Below are 21,242 nucleotides of genomic sequence, written 5' to 3' on the forward strand. Positions count from 1 at the left end.
TGTAGACCAAGACCCAGGCACTACAATAATACTAATTCTTGGAATGCTCACAATGACACTGAAGCCCATTGGTGCCAACAGGTTCATTGTTCTTTACAAGCAACTACAGTTAGACCTGAAACTCACCACATTTAATATACCACTTTCACAGTATTTATTAATGAAGGTAGCATGTGAGGTCTGTACTAAAAGCTCTTAATTTATCAATACTCACTGCAAGATGTGTACACAGTTAATATTTAAGGAGTAACCTAACTATAGTGAAAACTATGCCTTATGGTCCCATAGTAAACGTTTGTCACCAGGGAATCGTGTTTTGGTGATGGCCCATTCACGCCGAAGTTGTCCTCAGCCCTCCCTGGTCAGCTGGTGATGTAATGCAAGGTTCAATTGTCTACCCTTGTCCATCCCAGAACAGCTGGAACACTATCAAAGCCAACTGCAAACAATCAAAACCACTTGGAGGTAAAAAGGAACAGGGAAACAGACGGGATCACCGGACTGTAAATAAAGACAGACAGATTCAGTATATCAAACAGTGGAGAAAGACATACTGAATCCATTCACTGAGGAGACATCTTGTTGAGCATGGTGGTGTTCAGTGAAAGATTATATTCTGGTTCCTGGGAAGCCAGTCAGCTCTGCAACAGACTGAATGATGTGGGGGAAACTGACTTTGTTAGATAGGAAAAGTAACTTAAGTGTAGGCCCTAGTTTGTATTTTATGATTTTGTTTTGTATTGTAACCATTAGTTTCCATCACACACTTGTTTCTAGTGGAATTTATATGCTCTCATACTAAACCAAAAGAAGGTTTATATAAGTGTTCAGTTCTGTGTGTTATACAGGAGCTGTGATTTAAGGTAAAGCAGGTAAACTGGGGTACACTGTTCCTTTGGGAGCAGAGAATCCGGGATTTCCATGAGTAGCCAATGTCAGGGCAGGATATCACAGAAGAACATTTCAAGGGGACTGGGGTTCACATTTTGTTAACCTGCAAGTCAAAGACGGAGCTACTCTACCTCAGAGAGTGCTTGAGTGGCTGACAAGCCAGCAGTGTTAGAGAACTGACACTCAGCTACCAGAGGTGAGGCAAGAGGTAACAAGGTGACACTCAATCCTGGATACCCTGAACACTCATCTTTGCATCACTCTGCACAGACTATTATGGCAGGATGCTCAGAGGCTGCAAATGATTATTCATATGGCTTCCACCGAGGGGCAGTTCAGGTAGAAACCCAAAGAAAAGTCCTTCTTGCTATTTTTGGGGGGTGGGTGGGGTGGGATAAGGTGTAAGAATAGAACAAGCAGCCTAGTGAGTAGAAGGTCAACAGAGACAGCACTTCTGGGTTACGTTTATAGGCGTGACACCAAAGCCGTATCGACATTATGTGGGCTAGAGCTCCACGTCTATGCTGCTGTACCCCGTAGTGTAGATGCATCACACACTGACAGAAAAGGTTTTTGCCCTCACTCTAGGAACTCTACCTCCCTGGGCAGTGGTCAGTTGATCTCACTATGTCTACCCCATGGTTTAAAGCCAGCACAGCGGTGATGCTCAGGAATGTGAATTTTTCACTCCTCTAAGCAATGTAGTTATGTTGATCTACATTTTTAGGGTAGACCAGGTCTAACACAGTTTGACCTTGGGCAATTAATTGATTTGTGTCAGTTTATCCACCTGAGAAATAGGAACCGGTGGTACTCGTTGCCAGAAGATGTTGAAGGCCAAAACTATAATGAGGATCAAGAAAGAATTGGATAAGTTCATGGAGGATAGATCCATCAATGGTTATTAGCCAAGATGGTCAAGGATGCAACCCCATGCTCTGGTTATCCCTAGCCTCTGACTGCCAGAAGGTGGGAGTAGATGACAGGGGATGGATCACTTGATGTTGTTCTGTTCATTCCCTCTGAAGCACCTGCCATTGGCCAATGTTGGAAGCATACTGGGTAAGATGGGTCATTGGCCTGACCCAGTTCGGACATTCTTAAGTTGGAATAAAGTCCTTTCAGTGCCGCTGAGAATGTTTTAACACCATTTAGCGCTGCTATAGCATTTTTCATTCCGTTGTGCCAGCGGTAGCTTTTCTAGTCATACAGGTCTACAGAGCCTTATGGATATAACCCATCCACCCACATTGCTGCACCTTTGAAAAAAGAGTTACTGAACAGGATAGTAACCATTGTTCCTTGAGATGTGTTGCACACGTTCATGCCATTCTTGGTGTCAGTGTACCCTGCATACAGCTGTCAGAAACATTTCTCCTCAGCAGGACCCATGGGGTGGCTCAAGCTCCCACTGCTGCCCTGTACCGCTGTGTGCAGGTATAAAGGGCAGAGCCATCCCCAGGGCCCCTTAGTTCCTTCTTGCTGGAACTCCAATGCAGAGGGGCAGAAGAGGGCGGGTTATGGAATGGACATGTACAACAGGCTAGTAACTGTTTTCTTCTTTGAGTGACTCAAGCCATAAGAACAGGAAGCAGGATAGGAGTCTATTTCAACAAAGCCTGAAGAACAAATCGTCCAACTCTAGTATTGTCTCTGGAGTCTTAAACCATAGCATAGCGGGAGGCAAATGTGTGGACAGAGGACCAGGCTGCCACTCTTCTAGTGTCCGCAATTGGAACTTGTGCCAGAAAGGCTGCTGAGGCCAACTGCAACCACCTTGAATGAGCTGAGACTCTGTCAGGTGGAGTGACATTAGCCAAGTCATAACACATGCGTACACAGGATGCGACCCCGGAAGAAATTCTCTGGGTGGAGACTGAATGGCTTCTTACTCTGTCTGCCATTGCTATGAACAGATGGGAGGATTTACAGAAGAGCCTGGTTCTGTCTAGGTAAACCGCTAAGGCTCTCCTGATGTCTAAGGTATGCAAACGCTGTTCATCACTGTTCATATGTAGCTTTGGGTAAAATATGGTCAAATTGTCTGACTGATATGGAAAGAAGAAACCACCTTTGAGACAAACATTGGATGAGGATGCAAGTGAACTTTGTCCTTAAAAAAGATCTTGTATGGCTGCCCCAAAATTAATGCCCGTAGCTCCTCTACTGTTCTGGGAGAGGTAATGGTCACCAAAAATGACACCTTCATTGATAGATGCAGCAGAGAGGCGATAGACAGTGGCTCAAATGGGGAACACAAGTCTTTACAATACTAAGGCCTGGTCTACACTAGGGACCTATATGCATTACCACCATAGAAAGAGCAAAATGATTTATAAACTGGTTAAGTAACTTTACAGACATTGCTTCTGCTTCCTCTGAATACTACAGGAATAAGGCAAGGGGTACACTACTAGCCAATTAAACCATATCTTTGGCCACAGAAGTCAATTTAGGTACAAAATCACCCACACTGACATGCCCTACTGCAATTTTAAGAAGATCTAGGATTCACTGAATGAAAAGGAAAACTGGGATGTCAAAATCAGCATTTTGACAAGTAGGTTTAGTTGTCCAGTTTATGTACCAGAATCACACTGCTGCTTTATATCAGCCAAACCAATTGCTTAATTTCCCCAAGCGCTCTTCTAAAATTCCATCAGGGTATAATACAAACTAGTTTATGGACCTATTAGGCCATATCACATCCGGATCACAACACTAACAAACCCCACAAAGGTTGGGACTTTCAAGTGCCTAAAGGAGCTAGGTGTTCGAACCCACTGAAATTCCATGGGATCTGGGCACATCACTCCATTAGGCCCCTTTGAACATCTAAGCATAAAATACCATTTTCTAGGAACAATGAAAACAAGCTCAGCATCTGGATAAACATGCGGTCAGCAAGCCTGATTAAACTGCGCTATAGTCTCTCAAAGAGAAAGACCCATCACTTCGGGCATTTAGAACTAGGCAAAACAAATTCACTGGTGACTATACTGTAGGGAACAACCACATTCTGGAAGGGGGAACTAGATAATTAATTAGCTTTTCATCTTCAATATTTATGATTCCATGCAATAATGCACTACTGCAGGATGCAGTCATAATATTTACATGCACTTAGTCAGTGTTTTCCATACCTGAGTTCAATTTCATGATTTACAAATCTTAGGAGTAAATTTGTATAGCACCATGACTTGCAAACCCCACAATATATCATTGTTTGCATACAGTGCTAGCAGTTATACGTTTCTGCATTAAATAAACGATCACTGTGCAACGAACAAGCAGCAACACAATCAAGTTGTTAAAAAGGCTCTGAAGTAGAAGGCTGAATAGCTAAAACCTGTTCAATACACCAAGTCATTCCTAGCTACAGGCAAGGCACCCGATCATATTCCTAAGTCACCCAAGCTGTAAAACTGAAAAAGCAGCAACAGGAAGCTCTCTGGACACCAGAAACTGCACCTTGTTTGAATTGTCATGGGTGGTTCCACATGTGAGCTGACTGCCTAATAATTTCTGATTGTAAAGGTAAGGAATTCTTTACAAATGGAGTTTTATAAATAGTTGTGATTCTTACAAAGCCCACCTGTCAGGCCAGCACTGGTGTGCTACCCCAAAACAAGCCATAAGACCAAAGTTTTTTTAGAATTGAAAAGTGATAGTCATTCTAATCATGTAGGCTCTCTGCTGTCTGTGGGAGAGGAGGAACCAGCTGAATTTTAAAGAGGACCTAGAAAGGCAAGAGTTGTGTTTATGCCTTCTGCTCCTTTACAAATCTCTGAAAGGGGTTTTTAAGGAGAGTTTTCTTTTGATTATATTTTGTAAAGTTTAAAAAAAAATCTGCTCTTCTCCTGTATCACTGGCAGTCTTCTTGGAAGATACACAGCTAGAATGGAACTTTTCTCAACCATGACCGATTATCTTTTAAAGATCTTTTCTTCCAAGTGTTTATCAAGCATTTTAATTAATGAGGCGTTACCAGCCCAAAAAATAAGCAAAACAAAGCTCTAAGAATTATGAATAAAAATCATTTCCATGATTAGGTTTCATTTCTCTGGTACTACTTGGAATGTCATAATCCTACAAGTTCCCCAGGTATCTCTTATACCAGCCTTCAGGAAAAGCAGGGTTAGATAAGAGCTGAACCCAATATAAAAAAATCAAGCAGAAACTGAAAACTCGAAAAACCCTTTAACCTTTTTGTATGTAACATTAAGAAGCTAAAGTGCAAAACCCTATATTTCTTTTGTAGGTTACCTTTAAGGCTCAACTACTATGCTGAAGAATCATGTTAAAACATGACCCAGTCTGGTCTTTGAAGACTGGCCCAAACTGTATTTTAACCATGTTAATGAATCGTATTACAACTTTGTACAGATTTACAATACTGTCATACGAACAACTCATTCACTCTACTCTGTTACTAGCACTTTTTCTATACGAGGGAGAGAATGCCCCTTCAATACAGTTTAGTAACTCCATTGGAAGCCCTTGTACCTTAGATGGAGGAGCTGCTGGTTTAGGAACCAGATTTTTGTAGACACTTGGGACAATTGTGGTGGTCTTGTTGCCGTTTGCAAGATGAGGAACTGGTGATGTAAATGCAGCTGAGAAGGCGGCAGCAGGATCCTCTTTTGAAACCTTTTTGATGACCAGCATCTTGGTAGGTTGCTTGGCACTAGGGGGGTTTTCTACAAAAACAGAGAGGAACAAGGCTTCAAAAAATATTTAGAATCTCAGTAATTCCACAAAACTTGACTCTACCTCAGCTCCAATTCTACCTCTTAGTCTAAGATGCTGAGAGAGTCTCATGCTGCTGCTGCTAACAGCTTCTGAATTCAAGTGAAGAGGATATCAGACAAACATGGTAAAGTCCAATATTTTGTAGGCTCCTCTTGATTTTGAAAAAAACTGCCTAGGACGACATCGGCCTGAGATTTTAACAGCCTCTCAGACTTTGCTGAAAGAAGGAACCAGAATAGGTAATCGTATTTAAGTTCTGAATAACTACTCAGTAATTTTAGGTTAATTCACTAACAAAAATATTTAGTGAAACTCATGCTTTGTTTCAATGTTTTACAACCTGCAACAATTACCACCACATTCTGGTGGAGCAAACAGAAGTTCTCAGTATATGTTACAGTTTTCAAGAAAGCGAACTGCTAAGTGTTTAAAGTTTTTTACTACTGCTAATCTTGTGTTACATTTGGGTGGACCAGTTAAGATCTGAACCAAATACTCAAGAGATTAAAATTAGATCTAGTACAACAGACGGGTGAATGTTTTTAGGATTTGGCTAATAAATAACTGGTTTACAATTCTATCCTCCCCCAAATTAAACTCTCTAGTTAGAGTTAGGGGTTCCAACTAGTGATTAAAGAAACATTTTCAGGCACTGATAAGAGGCACCCTATTTGCATCAGCCTAGCTTTTTCAATGAAGGGAACAAAAATGTCTTGTATAGTATCCAGGAATTTAGAACTATTTTCTTTTTAATTAATTTGAAAAAAGAAGCCAAACCACAAGAACACAGCCGTGTATATTTGTACAGTATTGCTGCATAACCAATACAAATATCACCTCTGTAACACTTACAATCAGGGAGCTGTGCTCCCCCTAGTCCTCTCAACCCTGTTCTGCACTTCTGATTCTGCATTTAGCAATGGAGGGCCAAGTATTTTCATGATCATTTCATTCCAACACTCCACACCCACAAGCTTAGAGGAGCTGTGATCTTCCCATGGAATTAGCAATTATTATAGATGAGTGACATTCCTGTACTTAGTGTGTGCTATTAGCAGGAAATGGAAGAGAAGATTCTCATAAACAGCAGCAAGTGCAGCAATAAATATCAGAAAACAGATTGAGGAGAGAGATAAACAAGAAAGGAACGAAGGGAGAGAAAGAATGAAAGGTAGCTGCCTACTTCAGTTTAATCTTCCTTTAAGATCTTCCCCTATGTGAAAAACTAGAGTTTCAACATATTGTTCAATTCTTTTGCTTTACAAGTGGTCATCTGTTTTCTATACAGTGATGTAAGCTTCTCTACATACCCCACACTCCAGAAGGTGTCCCTAAAGGTTTGCTCTGGTTATTCTGTTTTCCAGCTTCGGGATTCAAAGATGGCTGTAAAAACATAATCCGGTTGGACACATTAGAAGACTGCACATACTATTATTTATCAGAAGTAGTATTACCGTAGTACCTAGGAGCATAGTCATGGACCAGGACCCTTTTGTACGAGGTGCTGTGCAAACAGAACGAAAAGACAGTCCCTGGCCCTAAGAGCTTTACTTTCCTTCCCCTTCAGATTGTGTTGGGACTAGAGCAAGCAAAGACAGAACTCCTATTTAAAGAGTTCCTAATGTATAATTAAGAAAGTGAGAGACTCTATAATTTGATATTAATCAGTAGCTCAAGGCACCATGTGATATCCAGGACCCAATTCCTCATAACTGTACTAACTTTCATATATTTTGTATTTGATAGTTAGGCATTAACAGTTTTACCAATATTATACCGACACCAGATGTATATAATCTCTGTGATGAAGATGAATTTACAGGCATAAAAACTAAAAGCTCAGCTTAAGTTATATTAAAATAAATTCCAGGAGTCGAAATTTTAGGCTATTTCATCTGAAGGATGCAGCCTTTGTAACTCTACCTTTGATTGAAGGTCAAATCCTAAATATTACACTAGTTGAGAAATTGTGAGTTGGGGAGGAAAGGAGGTAAAACCAGGTACGATGATGTCGATAAGACACCCCTTGTCCATTCACCTATCCCTCTCTTCCCCTCTTTTCGCAACTGGAAATTCAAAATCACATCACCTCCCCCCTCCTTTTGATAGATTCTTTATGTGTTGGCTACTATGGCAACTACAGCACAAGCCTCCAGTCGTGAACTTCTGGAAAAACTAGTACTCCTGGTTTAAAAGCTGGAAAAAATTACCATTCCATCTTAATATGAGTACTACCTCATACCCCAAATATTACCCAAATATTTTAAATCTCTTATTGATCAGTTTTAATGCTTCATTTTACCAGGTCTTGTCAGTTTTACATTAGGAAGCTGTGAGACGCTGGCTGCCAAGAAGGCTAACAGCATTTTGGGCTGTATAAGTAGGGGCATTGCCAGCAGATCAAGGGACGTGATCGTTCCCCTCTATTCGACATTGGTGAGGCCTCATCTGGAGTACTGTATCCAGTTTTGGGCCCCACGCTACAAGAAGGATGTGGGAAAATTGGAAAGAGGCCAGCAGAGGGAAACAAAAATAATTAGGGGGCTGGAACACATGACTTATGAGGAGAGGCTGAGGGAACTGGGATTGTTTAGTCTGAAGAAGAGAAGACTGAGGGGGGATTTGATAGCTGCTTTCAACTACCTGAAAGGGGGTTCCAAAGAGGATGGATCTAGACTGTTCTCAGTGATGGCAGATGACAGAACAAGGAGTAATGGTCTCAAGTTGCAGTGGAGGTGGTTTAGGTTGGATATTACGAAAAAAACTTTTTCACTAGGAGGGTGGTGTAGCACTGGAATGGGTTCCCTAGGGAGGTGGTGGAATCTCCTTCCTCAGAGGTTTTTAAGGTCAGGCTTGACAAAGACCTGGCTGGGATGATTTAGTTGGGAATTGGTCCTGCTTTGAGCAGGTGGTTGGACTAGATGACCTCCTGAGGTCCCTTCCAACCCTGATAGTCTATGATTCTATGATGTGCACAATGCACACAGGAGTGCCCCAAAATTTGTCTTTATGGTTCAAGTCTTTCAAAAGAAACCTTGCCCCTTTTGCCAAATACATATGCTTACAAGTACTATATTCTCAGTCAAGATATGAACATACTTCTGTGTGACAAGTAGTTCAAATTGGTTTTTCCACTATTCTTTTCAGAGAAAGAGTGTCACCAGCTGAATTGGGTTTGGCTGATTGAACAAACGTATGCATCACAACACTGATATAGGAGATTTAAAATAACCAGACAAAATGTAATGACAACGTGTCCAAAAAAACCTCCAATATATATGAGGGCCTCAGGAATATGGGAAAAGTTAACATTCTGCAAGCACTGCTTGCAGGACCATTCCATTAAAACTGGAGTGATCCCCGAAAGTATGGAGTAGAATGCAACTCTAGATCCTTTCCACCAACCAATGCTAATACAAAGAAACCTAGAAAGCCATTTCTCAAAGCTGGCTCCAGCAGTGAGAAACCACACACTTACAAAGTCATCTTCCTCAAACTGCAGCTTGTCTTTTTCTTCTCTCTTCTCTTCTCTGGCCTCAACAGGCACCTTTTCTTGAAAGGCAGAGTTCTTCCGAGAGTGAAAGTTGCCATTCCAGTGGCGATGGACTCCAGTTCCTCCACCACTACGCTGGTTCATACCATCATGGCTCCGTGAGGGACCATGCCAGCCAGGCTGACTGCCAGAAAGCCCAACATGAGCTCCTTTAGAAACACCGGAATCTACAGAATCATGGCGGAGCAGGGAGGGCTGATGCCAGCAGTCTAAACAACAGGAGGTAAGTATGCAAATAAAATAAAAGTCAATACAACAAGAAGAAACCAGGAATGACTTGATATTTCTGGTGTTGGTCAATGTGCTCTAAATAACTATCAGGCTAACCTTGCCTCAGTTCATAGAGATTGACTTCTTTACTCACGCAGATGGACAAACTGCAGAAGAATTTGAAAGCCACATACAACTTCCCCAGAAACCCTCAGGAACACGGAGAGATGGCACATAAGGGAGGAGTGTTAGGATAAGTGGCTTTGTGTGTTATAGGGAATGTGGTTTTGAAAAGTTACTTTATATTCTGCATAGCTCTGCATTCAGTATTTGGATATAGAGGGAGTTCTGATCCTCTACTCACCTCCCGTAGTTCTGAGGGGGCCGTTATTGAAAAATCCATCAGAAGAGTTGTGTCGTCTACGGCTCACACCAAAGCGGCCCTCACCCCGCGAAAGATGCTCTCCATGTTTCTCAAAGGTGGCTGCAGGGGACTACAGAAACAGATTAAGTGACTTAGGCCCCCAAAGGGCCTGCTTGACAAACAATGCTATTCTGATGGCTTGTATGAAAATAAAAAGACATTCTCTGCATTAGCTTTCAGTAACTACAGCAACAGGCTGGCTATGTGTTGCTTAGTTGACAAATATGGAAATATTTAAGTGAACACAAAAACAGCACACATGACTTCACGTATCACCCTACAAAGAATCAAAAGGATGCTTATACATCAGCTTTACTAGCAGAGCCTTTGAAGTCACATGCAACACCTTGAAGAGTTCGTTTAAGAAATCTTACCAATTTTTTTACAGTTACCTTTCCTATTCGGAAAAGATTCTAAGGTCATATCAAGGTATTGCACATTTCAAAATTATTTTTGTCTCATCCGGTTTAAACATGAAGCTGAAAGCAGTTTCCTTACCAAACTGTTTTCCCTCCATTAATCTGATTTGCTATTATAAGGTGCTCTGGACTACCAGTGCCACGCATAAGCAATGCAAGTGTCTGCTTGAGATCCCACACAGACTTTACACCTTTGAGTCAGCCAGATCTACCCCTCAGATCCTGTTGTCAGAGGGTGAGAAATCACAACCCAATACCCCAATTTTGGGATTTCATATACAAGCAACTCTAAATGAGAACTAGAAAATTCTGAGATGGAAACCAATGGCTTGTTATTGGTGCATTGCTCAGGAGTGCAACATTACTTTGAAAAGAAAAAGAATTATGCTGAATTTGTACATAAATATGAAGAGGCAGGTAGGCCAATTTTCAGTGCTACCAACTTTGGTAGTATCTCTTTAAATAATGCCCCATTATGAGATCTCAATGCAGACTGAAGTTAACATGATTTATTTACTTCCATGTTTGTGCACACAAAGGAAAACAACCTGTCTCTCTGGAACAGAAGTGGTTAATTTGCGAAGAAAAAATCAGAGGAAGAGTTTTTGACTGCATCTTAAAAAGCTTCACACAAGTATTCAAGAACACAAAGAACATTCCAAACCAGGCTGCAGGCATTCAAGTTGGACAAAATCCAGGGCCAAAACTTTCTTTAGCCATCAAAAGGCTTCTGGTTGGGTAATCTGAATGCAAGAGTTACCTTGGCTGACTGTGGCGTTGAGAAGTTAAGCCAGGCAGGAACAAAGTCATGCTGCGCCATTTAGGTCCAGTGTCTCCCTTCAATAAAGCGAGGCATCAAACCTCATGGCCAGGATCTACAAGTGGAAAAAAGAACAACTACATCTCCAGTCTGTCAGCCCTTGCTGTGGAATTATGTGGAATAATTGCACTGTAACATTTAGGCCTTCTCTAGTGAATAGGGGGGGAAAAAGTCACAATCTTTTGCTGGGCTTAAATACAATTCTTACTAGAAAGCTGCCAACATGGTCTCCCTGGCCAGAATAGATAAGGCCTGTACAAGTCCCAAATACTTCCTGTTTACAATATCAACTTTAGCAATATATCTATGAAATTAATGATGGGATTGGTCTGGGGGTAGAAAGACGACAGAGCAAACATGCAGTGCATAAAGACATGTGAAACACTCAAATTTACGGGCTTCCTCTTGCGAACGCTCATTGCCTTGCCATATGGTCCTGTGTGCACTGTATGTTTTTCTTCAGGAAGTGGGAGGGTAAATATTGTAAAGTTGCTAACAAGGGCACCAACTGAGTGAGATAAGAGTTCAAATTAGTCTTGTAGGGCAAGTCTAATCTAACTACCCCTCAATCTTAAAACTGTCTTAAGGCCCCAAAATTCTATGACGTGCTGAATTCCTGACAGTGAATGGAAAGCGAGAGGGACAAAGGTAGGACACAAGTTGGTGAGAAGGGACACTGGAGTATCTGTAACTGCACTTTCATGAGCTTTACGACAGACACTAGTAGCAATATGTAGGTGAGGAATTCAAGTTTGTGAACCACGGAAAAGTTAACTTTCCAACAATGTGTGGTATGACTCCCACCTTCAAGTACCCTAGGAGTTATTGTCCAACTGCTCATTCAGAATTAGTAGATTACATGGAGTATTGCATTTTGTGGGGGGTCCTCTTGGTTCCCTCCCTTTCCTCCTTATTTTTACCCTTTCATGGTGTTGTGCATGAGCCAAGATTTGGTATGTACATCTAGAAAAAAAGATGTGTGATCAACTACCAAGTTTGGCCTCTGCAGTCCAATTCTCTTCTTGACTTCTGTGCTTCACCCTGATCTTCAGGTTCCTTCCTTCTCCAGAATGCAGTTATGTCAGGTTTGAGGCAATAGGGCGTCTCAAAGCAGAGCACGAGAAGCTGCAGTTCGTGCTGACTGCACCCTTCACCCCCTCAGCTGCTCATCTTAATTTCTCTCTGCACTCACACTACAAAAAAAAAAAAAAAAACCCTAAAAAGGTAATTTACATTTAAAAAAGCTACAACCACGTTCACCTCATTAAATTTCCTCTTGTTGCGGTGCTATGGAACTCAAATTTTACATTACAAAAGTGGTTGCTGGGTCTGCACGACAACATTCAGAGCAACACCATGGTTAACAATGAACAGATATACCCAAATCTGCAGGATTATTCATTGTCTGTAGCACATCAGTTTCAAAGCCTGGATGGAGGGGTGAGGGGCGGGTTAAATTAAAGAAAAAATGCTTCTCCCAAATTCTGATATTAAATGGGAGACATCTGCCTAAGCATATGCTCTTAAAATATAAACTTCAGTTTCATCACATGTACAGTTGCTAAAAAATCCACGGTGCTAATGTTCTTAAAAATGAACAATGTCTTGATATACTTTTCACTTCATGTAACTTAAGTTCCCCTCCAAGAACTAAATGCTACTTGACGTGAAGCTGAATGGCAGCCACAACTGCTTCTGTGTCTTTGCTGGTCACCATTTATGTGCTGAAGTGAAACTGAAAAGAGCCAAGTCCAAAAGTACTCTCTTCTCTGTAAACTTCTTCTAGACTGGGTGCTGCTTTTGAAAGGAGACAAATTACTCAACAAGAGTTTCTTGTTTTACTGAAGAGTTCACTTCTGGGTTATGGTCCTCCTCTTCCATCAAAAAATGGTGGAATACAGGAACTGTAATCACTACAAAGGAAAAATGAACACTCATCAATAGAAGTAATAGAAATGTGCAATAACATATGTCCAAGCAGAAGAACACAAGGCAGAAGTGCAGCAAATTTATTTATTGCAAGTGCCTACAAAAATAAAAAAAGCGGCCATTGGGTTTGCAATTTCTTGTCCAACTACAGAAAATCAGAAATTTTTGCAACGTCTAAGATTTCCACCTAGTCACCCCATAACAGTTATATGTAACAGAGTTCCTCAGCTCTAACCTAGACATCTTCCTTGTCCACCAGATCCCCAGCAACCTGCAGTACTGCCCCACTCTCTGAGCCATACTTGTGGCTATGAACGAGACACAACCACAGAGGCTGGGATCCCAAGTAACTGGTTCTAGCGCAGCATAAAACAAAAATAATTCTTACGCTACAAATTTGAGGTACACCCAAGTATTTACTCTCCCTCCATCTACCAATACTGTGGCAGGGGCAGAAAGGATAATCACTCCACATGCCTCCTCCCTCTTGATGCCCTCAAGATACTTCTCAACTGCTCAGGTCCAGCCAGGAGGCTATTCCCTCTTTGTTCCCTGACAGCAGAGCCAGGCAGACAGGTAGAAATCCGTTAACAGAAGATGAGACCTATTCATCAAATAATCCCCTTTCATCATCAAGTTCAAGCTTCCTATCTGTGTACCTTAAACCCTTCCAACTCTGCCCCCTCCCTACTGACGCACCCACATCAAGCCATCCCTTCAGCAATTTTTAAGGTCAGGCTTGACAAAGCCCTGTCTGGGATGATTTAGTTGGGAATTGGTCCTGCTTTGAGCAGGGGGTTGGACTAGATACCTCCTGAGGTCCCTTCCAACCCTGATATTCTATGATTCTATGATTCAATTCCAACCCTGAACATCTATTTGTCCATTTAGCCCACAAATATAGCCCTGCTTTCTTCCATGCTGACCTTCATGCACAGAATGCCCTTCCTAAATTATTCTGTAAGACCACCTTCTCCCCGTCAAATCCTTCTTCAAGACTCACTAGTGTAGTGAGACCTACAAGAAATCAGCCAACTAATGTTGACTAGGCTGCAGGACAGTTAGAGTTATAGGATATCATTTATTTAGAGAATGATCAAAACTAAGAATTCAGAACCACCTAGCAGTGCAGCAATTAACTTATATGACTACATGACCTCGCCATTACCTGGTCTTTCCTTCTGCTTGCTTGTTTCAACCTATCTTGAAGCAAGCAAGTATAAGCTCTTTGTGGTAGGGACATGTCCTTCTGTTTGTTTATATGGAACCTAGCACAAGGAGACCCTGATCCTGACTAGAACTTTTGGGTTCCACAGCAATATACATAATATCCACCTATTCTTGCTTGGGATTCCCAAGAGAATAAAAAGATGAGACAATAAAAGGAAATTTCAATCCACAAATTCAAAATAAGCCATACGTATGATCAATTAGACTAACAGGCCACCTGGCAGGATAACTGGGTAAAATCATGCCAAATGCAAAAAAGAACAGTAGCTATCTCTCACCGGGAACCCCAGGGTCACTGGGACAGTATCAGTTAGGGATTAAACTCATGCTCAAACCTCTGGAGCCATAGCAACAAGAAATAAAAACCTCACAGAAGCTCCTCAAGGCATCAATCTAGATGAAATCAGCAACAGGATGGATGCATTCATAAAACAGAAGCAGCAGTGATGATGACCTAATGGGAGCTTCCTAAACATCCTGCCTAGATGATAAACAGTAAAGTCACCCCAAAACAGCAACAAAAATACTGATGTACCAATAATTGTTGCTTATTATGAAGTGTAGCTTTACCAATCCTTCTGTCCATACACATACACAAAACGAAGGTAAGGTATCAACTGCTTCAGAGAGAACAATTTTTCTCCCCACTCTTCTGCACTCAGCACTGGAACCAAGCTCACATGGCAGTGACCTGCTGAGACTGCTAAGTAGTAATGTGAGGTAAATGGGAGGAAAAGTGACAGAAGTTCTATGAAACTCAGATGTGTTTCAACGCCATTCATTACTTTATTCTGAAGAGCAGATTTATTAAGAGGGTGAATTGTGTAGGAATCATTTCACCTATTGACTGAAACAAGTACACCTATACCCCGATATAACACAACCCCATATAACACGAATTCGGATATAACACAGTAAAGCAGTGCTCCGGGAGAGCGGGGCTGCGCACTCCAGCAGATCAAAGCAAGTTCAATATAACGCGGTAAGATTTTTTTGGCTCCCAAGGACAGCGTTATATCGGGGCAGAAGTGTATTAATAGATAGGGTAACACCTTCTAATGAGCTTTGATAATAAAATCACCCTGAATTGGAAAGGAAGTGGAAAAAGAAAAAAGAAAAAAAAACCAGACCCATCCTCTGGATCTCAGTGAAATTTATGCTGTCCATTTATTTACATGGGGAGTTCTGAGAGAGGGATCTTGCCTGGCTATGTGCCTCGAAAGCCACCAAAGCATACTGGGTTCATGTTTCACAATAAGGCTTTAAGTTCTTTTTCAAGAGAAAAGCAAGACAGCAGAAATTAAACAGAATCCTGATTCTTCTGCCACTAATGCAAGCCACTGAGCCTTAAAAAAAAACACCCTAGACATGTTTAGCAAACAGAGGGGATGCTGCAGCTGCAAAGCTCCATACGTCCACCGTAGAAAAGTTCTTGTAGAAGTTTCACAACCTGCTGACTTGCCACCATCCAAGGCACCTATGATTAGGACAGTTCAGCATGCACTAAAGAACGAGCAATGGCTAACATGCATCTAGAGACAATACCATCTCTGAACTATCCCAGATTAGAAAGCATGCCACTCGTTTTAGATGCACATCAAAGCCTTATAAATCTGGTTTTATTTCACATTTATTAGCTTAAATTATGGACTCCAGTAATAGTGAATCAAAAAACTAAGGCTACAGAAAGCTTTACATGTATTAATGAAATGACCTTCACATCATGTCAACCATCCTGCACAGTATTTTGATGTGGCTGTATCCTCTATTTTGAATCTATGTCAGTTTTTAAAGGGCCCTGTCTCATAATTGAAACTTGAGGGTTTAAGAACTGTGCATGGGAGTTAAATCTCCCTCTGAAGTGTCTCATGGCTTAATTTTGTGCTACAAAAGAAAAAGATGAGTGCCAAATTACATTTACCCACCTCATCAAGAAAATTAACAGCAATAAAGTACAGGGAATCTCACTTTCTGAAAGGACAGAAAGACCAGATGAGGGAGCAGGAGTAATTTAAGGATTTATTTACATTACAAAGCCAAAGTCTTCATTTAATATCCAGAGTTAAGATTCCTAAATGGCAATGTACATACCCATCACATTTACAAAACCCAAGCAAATCAATCGTTAGGGATATTAAATCTTGCCTTGTCTACATAAACACATTCTATCTACTCCAAAGATAACTATTTACTAAAACAACCTACCTCTGAGCCAAAATAGCTATTTTTTCATCAGTAACCTCAAAATGCAAGTCCCTTTTGACAAATTATATAGGTCCACGACACATTCAGATGCACATTAACTGTCATTTATATGTTCACAAGTCAGTCAACATACATAATTTTACATTAACTAATCTCTTGTTGAGCTACATACACAACTAATCTCCACAAATTTTTTACACATATGGCCAAAAAATATTTTAGCTGACATTTCCCCATCACACAAAAACTCATGTCAGATTTAAGGTTATGCTGAAATAACCTGTGCATTTCTTTATTCTTGAATAATATGCTTATTAAGTGAGCAGCTTCAGATATAGGATGCCCTTATAACCATGGGAGAGGCATGTCACTTAATTTGACAAGCCAAATGAGGTTGGTGTGTGTTTGTTATAATTGCCCAGTTATTAATTTTTACAAATTTATTTTTGCTTGTGTGGGTAAATTTAAAATAGAAGGAACATGTTATAAGTTTTTTTTAATTAAAAAGAGTGGTGACCAAGGTAAGGAAACATTTCTGTTCATAGTTTAGATACAAAGTGTGTCCCCCCAAATAAATTTCATCTCCCATGAACACATTGTGCTTTCACAGTTCCCATATTTAGGGTCCTTACCGTACTAAGGTCAAATATAGCAACACTATTGTTTTTACTCCTTTCAAAAATGGATATGAATGGAAATGAAAATTATCAGTTTGCAATCATTTCTTTTCTCTCTGTTGGGATACATAATCAGAGCCTAATATCTGTATACACAAACACTGAGTGGGACTAGACGAACTTTAGGATTACAAGCATTAAAATTAAAATAAAAAGAATCCTTGATTTTTCTGAAGGAGACATGATAGGAAACGCAAACATCCCTAACCAAGACCTAATCTTTTCAAGTTTCCTGACAGATAAAAGTTTGACAATGAGCCAAAATTGAAACTGTTCAGTGAGCTGTGTTTTCTCTGTTCTTGTCATTATCAAGTCTCTTTACAGTTGCCTTTTAGAAGTAGGCTCTGATTTTAAATCCCTGATCATATCTCATTTATTGAGGAAAACTGTTTACATTACCCAAAGCATAGTTAAATCAGAAGGCTCTGCCTCCCTAAAGTCTCTGTTGTATTTTGTTATTGAAGAAACGCTTTCACTTTAACTACATTTCAGGTCAAGTTGCAAATTTAAACTTTTCAAAGTCTGTGTTATGGTAACAGAATCAGATCTTTGAGGCAGAGACTATTTGTTATGCTAAGAGATACTGGAGACTGCATTGAGCACAAAGCTCAGACTGAATGAGAATGCATTCTTCAATTAACATATCAGTCAGGACAAGCCCCCACACCTAAGACAAAGGGGGCTACAATCCTGCCCAGAATGGGTGGTGTGGTTTTGCTGAGTAGTTTTTTGCAAGGGCAAATGTTAAGGAAGGCAGAATACAGAGAAGGAGAACCAAGCAGCAGTCTGTGAGCATAGCGTCTGACCGCGTGGTGTTGACTAAAAGGCTTGGGGCTGTACAATAAGAAATTCTTATTTTTTGTTTCGTTTCCTCTTGCATTTGGAAAAGGAGGACTTTGTACATTCCTCATAAACAAACAAGACTGCATCAAAGGTACCAGATCAATCTTCAATTTCTCCTCCTAACTGCAACAAATTACAAGACCCAGAATTTTTGACTAGTGGCTTGGGTCAAAAAGGGCAACAATATCTTCATACATATTTGCACAAAAACAGGCTCCCAATTTGAGTATTACTGTAATATAAATATTGTTTCTTACCTTCCTTCATTTCATTTCTTGCTATTCCAATTAGCTCATAGTTCTGAGTAATTACCCACATATATCCTTACAATTTCTGCTACTCCAATACTTTAATCTGTTTATTCAGAGCAGACATACCCTCCTTGTATAAGAGCCTAATCACCAAGGATCCTGGATTTTCACTGAGCAAAACTATATGCAGAAATAAAGGTGAGTTCCAAGAGGGAAAAATTCACCACATAGTTACAATTGTTAATTTAATAAAGTAGCAAGTTTGTAAAAACTATGTTTGAGAAATATACCTAGGTCCAACAGTGTCGGACAGCTAGTCACTCATTCTACCTCAATATTGATGAGCCAAGGGAAACTGTTATAAATATGAGTGGACAGTGTAACACTATTGCAAAAAAAGCAAATATCATTCTGGGATGTATTAATAGGAACATTTAATCCTAGGGGAATTCTGCACCATTGCGCATGTGCAGAATTAATGTCCTGTGCAGATTTCTTTGCTTCCCCGCAGAAAAGTGACTGACAGGAAAGCAAAGGGAAGTCGTAAGAGCGGTCATGCAACCCAGCCCAGCCATGCGGGCATGTCATTTCTGGTCCCCAGAGCAGCCAGCAGAGAGGTAAGTCACTGCATGGGGGCGGGTGAGGTAAGGGAGAGTCAGTGCCGAGTCAGACCCCTCCCCACTGTCCGCCCAACACCAGTGCATCCAGACATCCACATACCCCCGCCCCGGGGAGGAGTGCACTTCCTCTACACAGAGCAGCTGGGCCGGGTCAGACCCAGCCCTAGAAACCTCCCTGGGCTCTGCACTCCCCCCCCGCCCCACTTCCTGCCCCAATCACTCCTCAGCCATGGGGGGGGGTCACTGTACTCCCCCATCTGCCCAAACCCCGTGCATCTGAACCCCCCCATACCTAGACCCCCCCCCGCCAAGTCCCCCTCCCCTGCATCCACACCAGAACCCCATCCCCAAGCAGGCAGACCCACCCCGCTGAGCCACGCTCCTCTGCATCCAGACCACCCCCCACTGAGCCGCCCACACTCAAACCCCCAACCTGACAAGCCCCACCCACTATGCCCCTGGACCATCCACTTTGCCCCAGGCAGCTGCATCCAGACTCCCACCAAACCCCACTCCTCCAGCATCTGAACCACATCCCCCTGCACCGAGACTGCCCCCCCCTGCAGAGCCACAACCACCTTCACCTGGACCCCCCTGCATAGTCCCATTTCCCCTGCACCTGTAACACCCCCACTGAGCTACCCATACCCAGCCTGACCCACACAGAACCCCCACACCAAGCCCCTCTACACTTGGATCCTGCTGGGCCTGCCTGACCACACCTGGGAGATCACCCTGCACCCCCCCCCTCCAGACACAGACTTGGCAATGAGGCTGCACCCAACCCTGACAGCACAAGGGCTGGGCCTGTCCCAGAGGTCAGTGTCTGGGGGTGGAGGACTACAGGGTGATTTCTCATCTCCGTGCAGCCAGTCGCCTATGCTCCCCACTCCCATGCTGGTGCCTCCACATTTAATGACAAATAAAATCTGCAGAATTTTAAAATACTGTGTGCAGAATATTTAAGATTTGGCACAGTATTCCCTCAGAAGTAAGTGTTGTAAACAAGACAAGAAGTAATTCTTCTGCTTTACAGCACGCTGATTAGGCCTCAACTGGAGTATTGCATCCAGTTCTGCATGCCAAATTTCAGGAAAGACGGGGACAAATAGGAGAAAGTTCAGAGAAGAGCAACAAAGGTGATTAAAGGGCTAGAAAATATGACCTATAAGAGAAGTTTGAAAAAACTAGAGTGCAGGGGGGCTAGACTAGATCACCTCTCACGGTCCCTTCCAGTCCTATGAGTCTAACTTGAACTGGACAGACTAGATTTTTATTAGTAAATGTTGATTTCACCGAACACACAAGAACCAAGTAAAAGATTTCAATAATAATTGAAATTTACAGATAGGCAAAGAAAGATGCTGCTTGAGAAATTTAAAGCAGGTGTGGGGCTCACACTGGCACCTCCCCCTCGTTGTCAGTCAGGCATAGGCTCACAGCTCGGGCCCCTGCTCTGAGCCTGAGCTGTCAGCCAGGTGCTGCTGGAGAGGTTTTCTTCCCAACCAGAAGAACTAGAAACTTAACTTGTATTTTTAATGAAATCTTCAATTCTTCAGAAATTGATTAGGTCTTTAGAGAACCTACAGTTAGAGCCCCATGGTTTTTTGGGAATGCAAAACAAAATAAAAAAAATAAAATGAAATAAAATGAAAGTCACCCCTCCTCCCTAGCAGTGGTTCTGGTTGCAAGCAGCTAGGCCAAATTTGAGAGAGAGGTCCTACAACCTGGCACACAGGGTTGCAGTGCTCCTCAGGTTTGGTCTGGCTGCCTTTCCATCATGATGAAAATGATGGACTTTATTGAAAAACTGACCCCTCTCTCCTGTCCCAGTTTCAGACAGCTTTATGCTCTCACCTGTACAGTCACTGAATAATAAGTACAACAGAAGGGCATATGTTTCATGAAGCAGCCAAGCCCTTGTGTTATGACAGAAGTATAACCTTGTACTTGTGATCTCCCCCAATGTAAATCATCCTCTGAGCACTGGGATCAATGTAACTAGGTTCTCCAAGCATAAATCATTTTGGTTTCAATTCAAACGTTCACTCTTCAATGTAGTTTGAAGCCTTCTGAATAGGTCTGCATAATACAGCATCATGGATAATACTGCTTATTTCATTACAAGCAGTAACTAAGTTTTAGCACTGATAAGTCCACTCCTTGGGCAAGACTAATACTTTCTGGTGGCTAAGAAAGGTTAATTCTTCATTCTGAAAGATGAACTGTCCCACAAAGTCATTTTATTGTTACATTTCTGTTTTTAATTTGAAACATCTATAAAGGCATCTGGGTTGGGTGGGCAGAAGTCTTCTCTTCAAATCTTCAAGGTGTCTCATTGACATTTATCACCTTGTATGTTACTATTGCTACTGGAACTAATTTCTCTTTATTAGTGAACTGTAAATATTCCACATT

The 21,242-nt window shown here is 41.6% G+C and overlaps 1 protein-coding gene across 4 annotated transcripts in view; it reads right to left on the bottom strand.

The window, feature by feature from the left end:
* The window catches only part of GPBP1L1 (GC-rich promoter binding protein 1 like 1), a 48,469-nt gene that overhangs the window by 14,667 nt on the left and 12,560 nt on the right, over nucleotides 1-21,242 (bottom strand). For 3 of the 4 annotated variants that reach the window (XM_045027920.1, XM_045027919.1, XM_045027923.1), the window contains 6 exons: nucleotides 12,061-12,982; nucleotides 11,010-11,124; nucleotides 9,771-9,900; nucleotides 9,122-9,405; nucleotides 6,954-7,026; nucleotides 5,398-5,591 (listed from right to left, as the gene is read on the bottom strand). In XM_045027920.1, coding sequence (XP_044883855.1) covers nucleotides 5,398-5,591; nucleotides 6,954-7,026; nucleotides 9,122-9,405; nucleotides 9,771-9,900; nucleotides 11,010-11,069 — 741 coding nt within the window. In that variant the 5' untranslated portion in view covers nucleotides 11,070-11,124; nucleotides 12,061-12,982. Of the gene's footprint in view, nucleotides 1-5,397; nucleotides 5,592-6,953; nucleotides 7,027-9,121; nucleotides 9,406-9,770; nucleotides 9,901-11,009; nucleotides 11,125-12,060; nucleotides 12,983-21,242 lie in introns of those variants that run through there. The other variant, XM_045027922.1, reaches the window with a different exon arrangement.

This window comes from Mauremys mutica, chromosome 8 (genome assembly GCF_020497125.1).
Source record: "Mauremys mutica isolate MM-2020 ecotype Southern chromosome 8, ASM2049712v1, whole genome shotgun sequence".
NCBI classification, from domain to species: Eukaryota; Metazoa; Chordata; order Testudines; family Geoemydidae; genus Mauremys; species Mauremys mutica.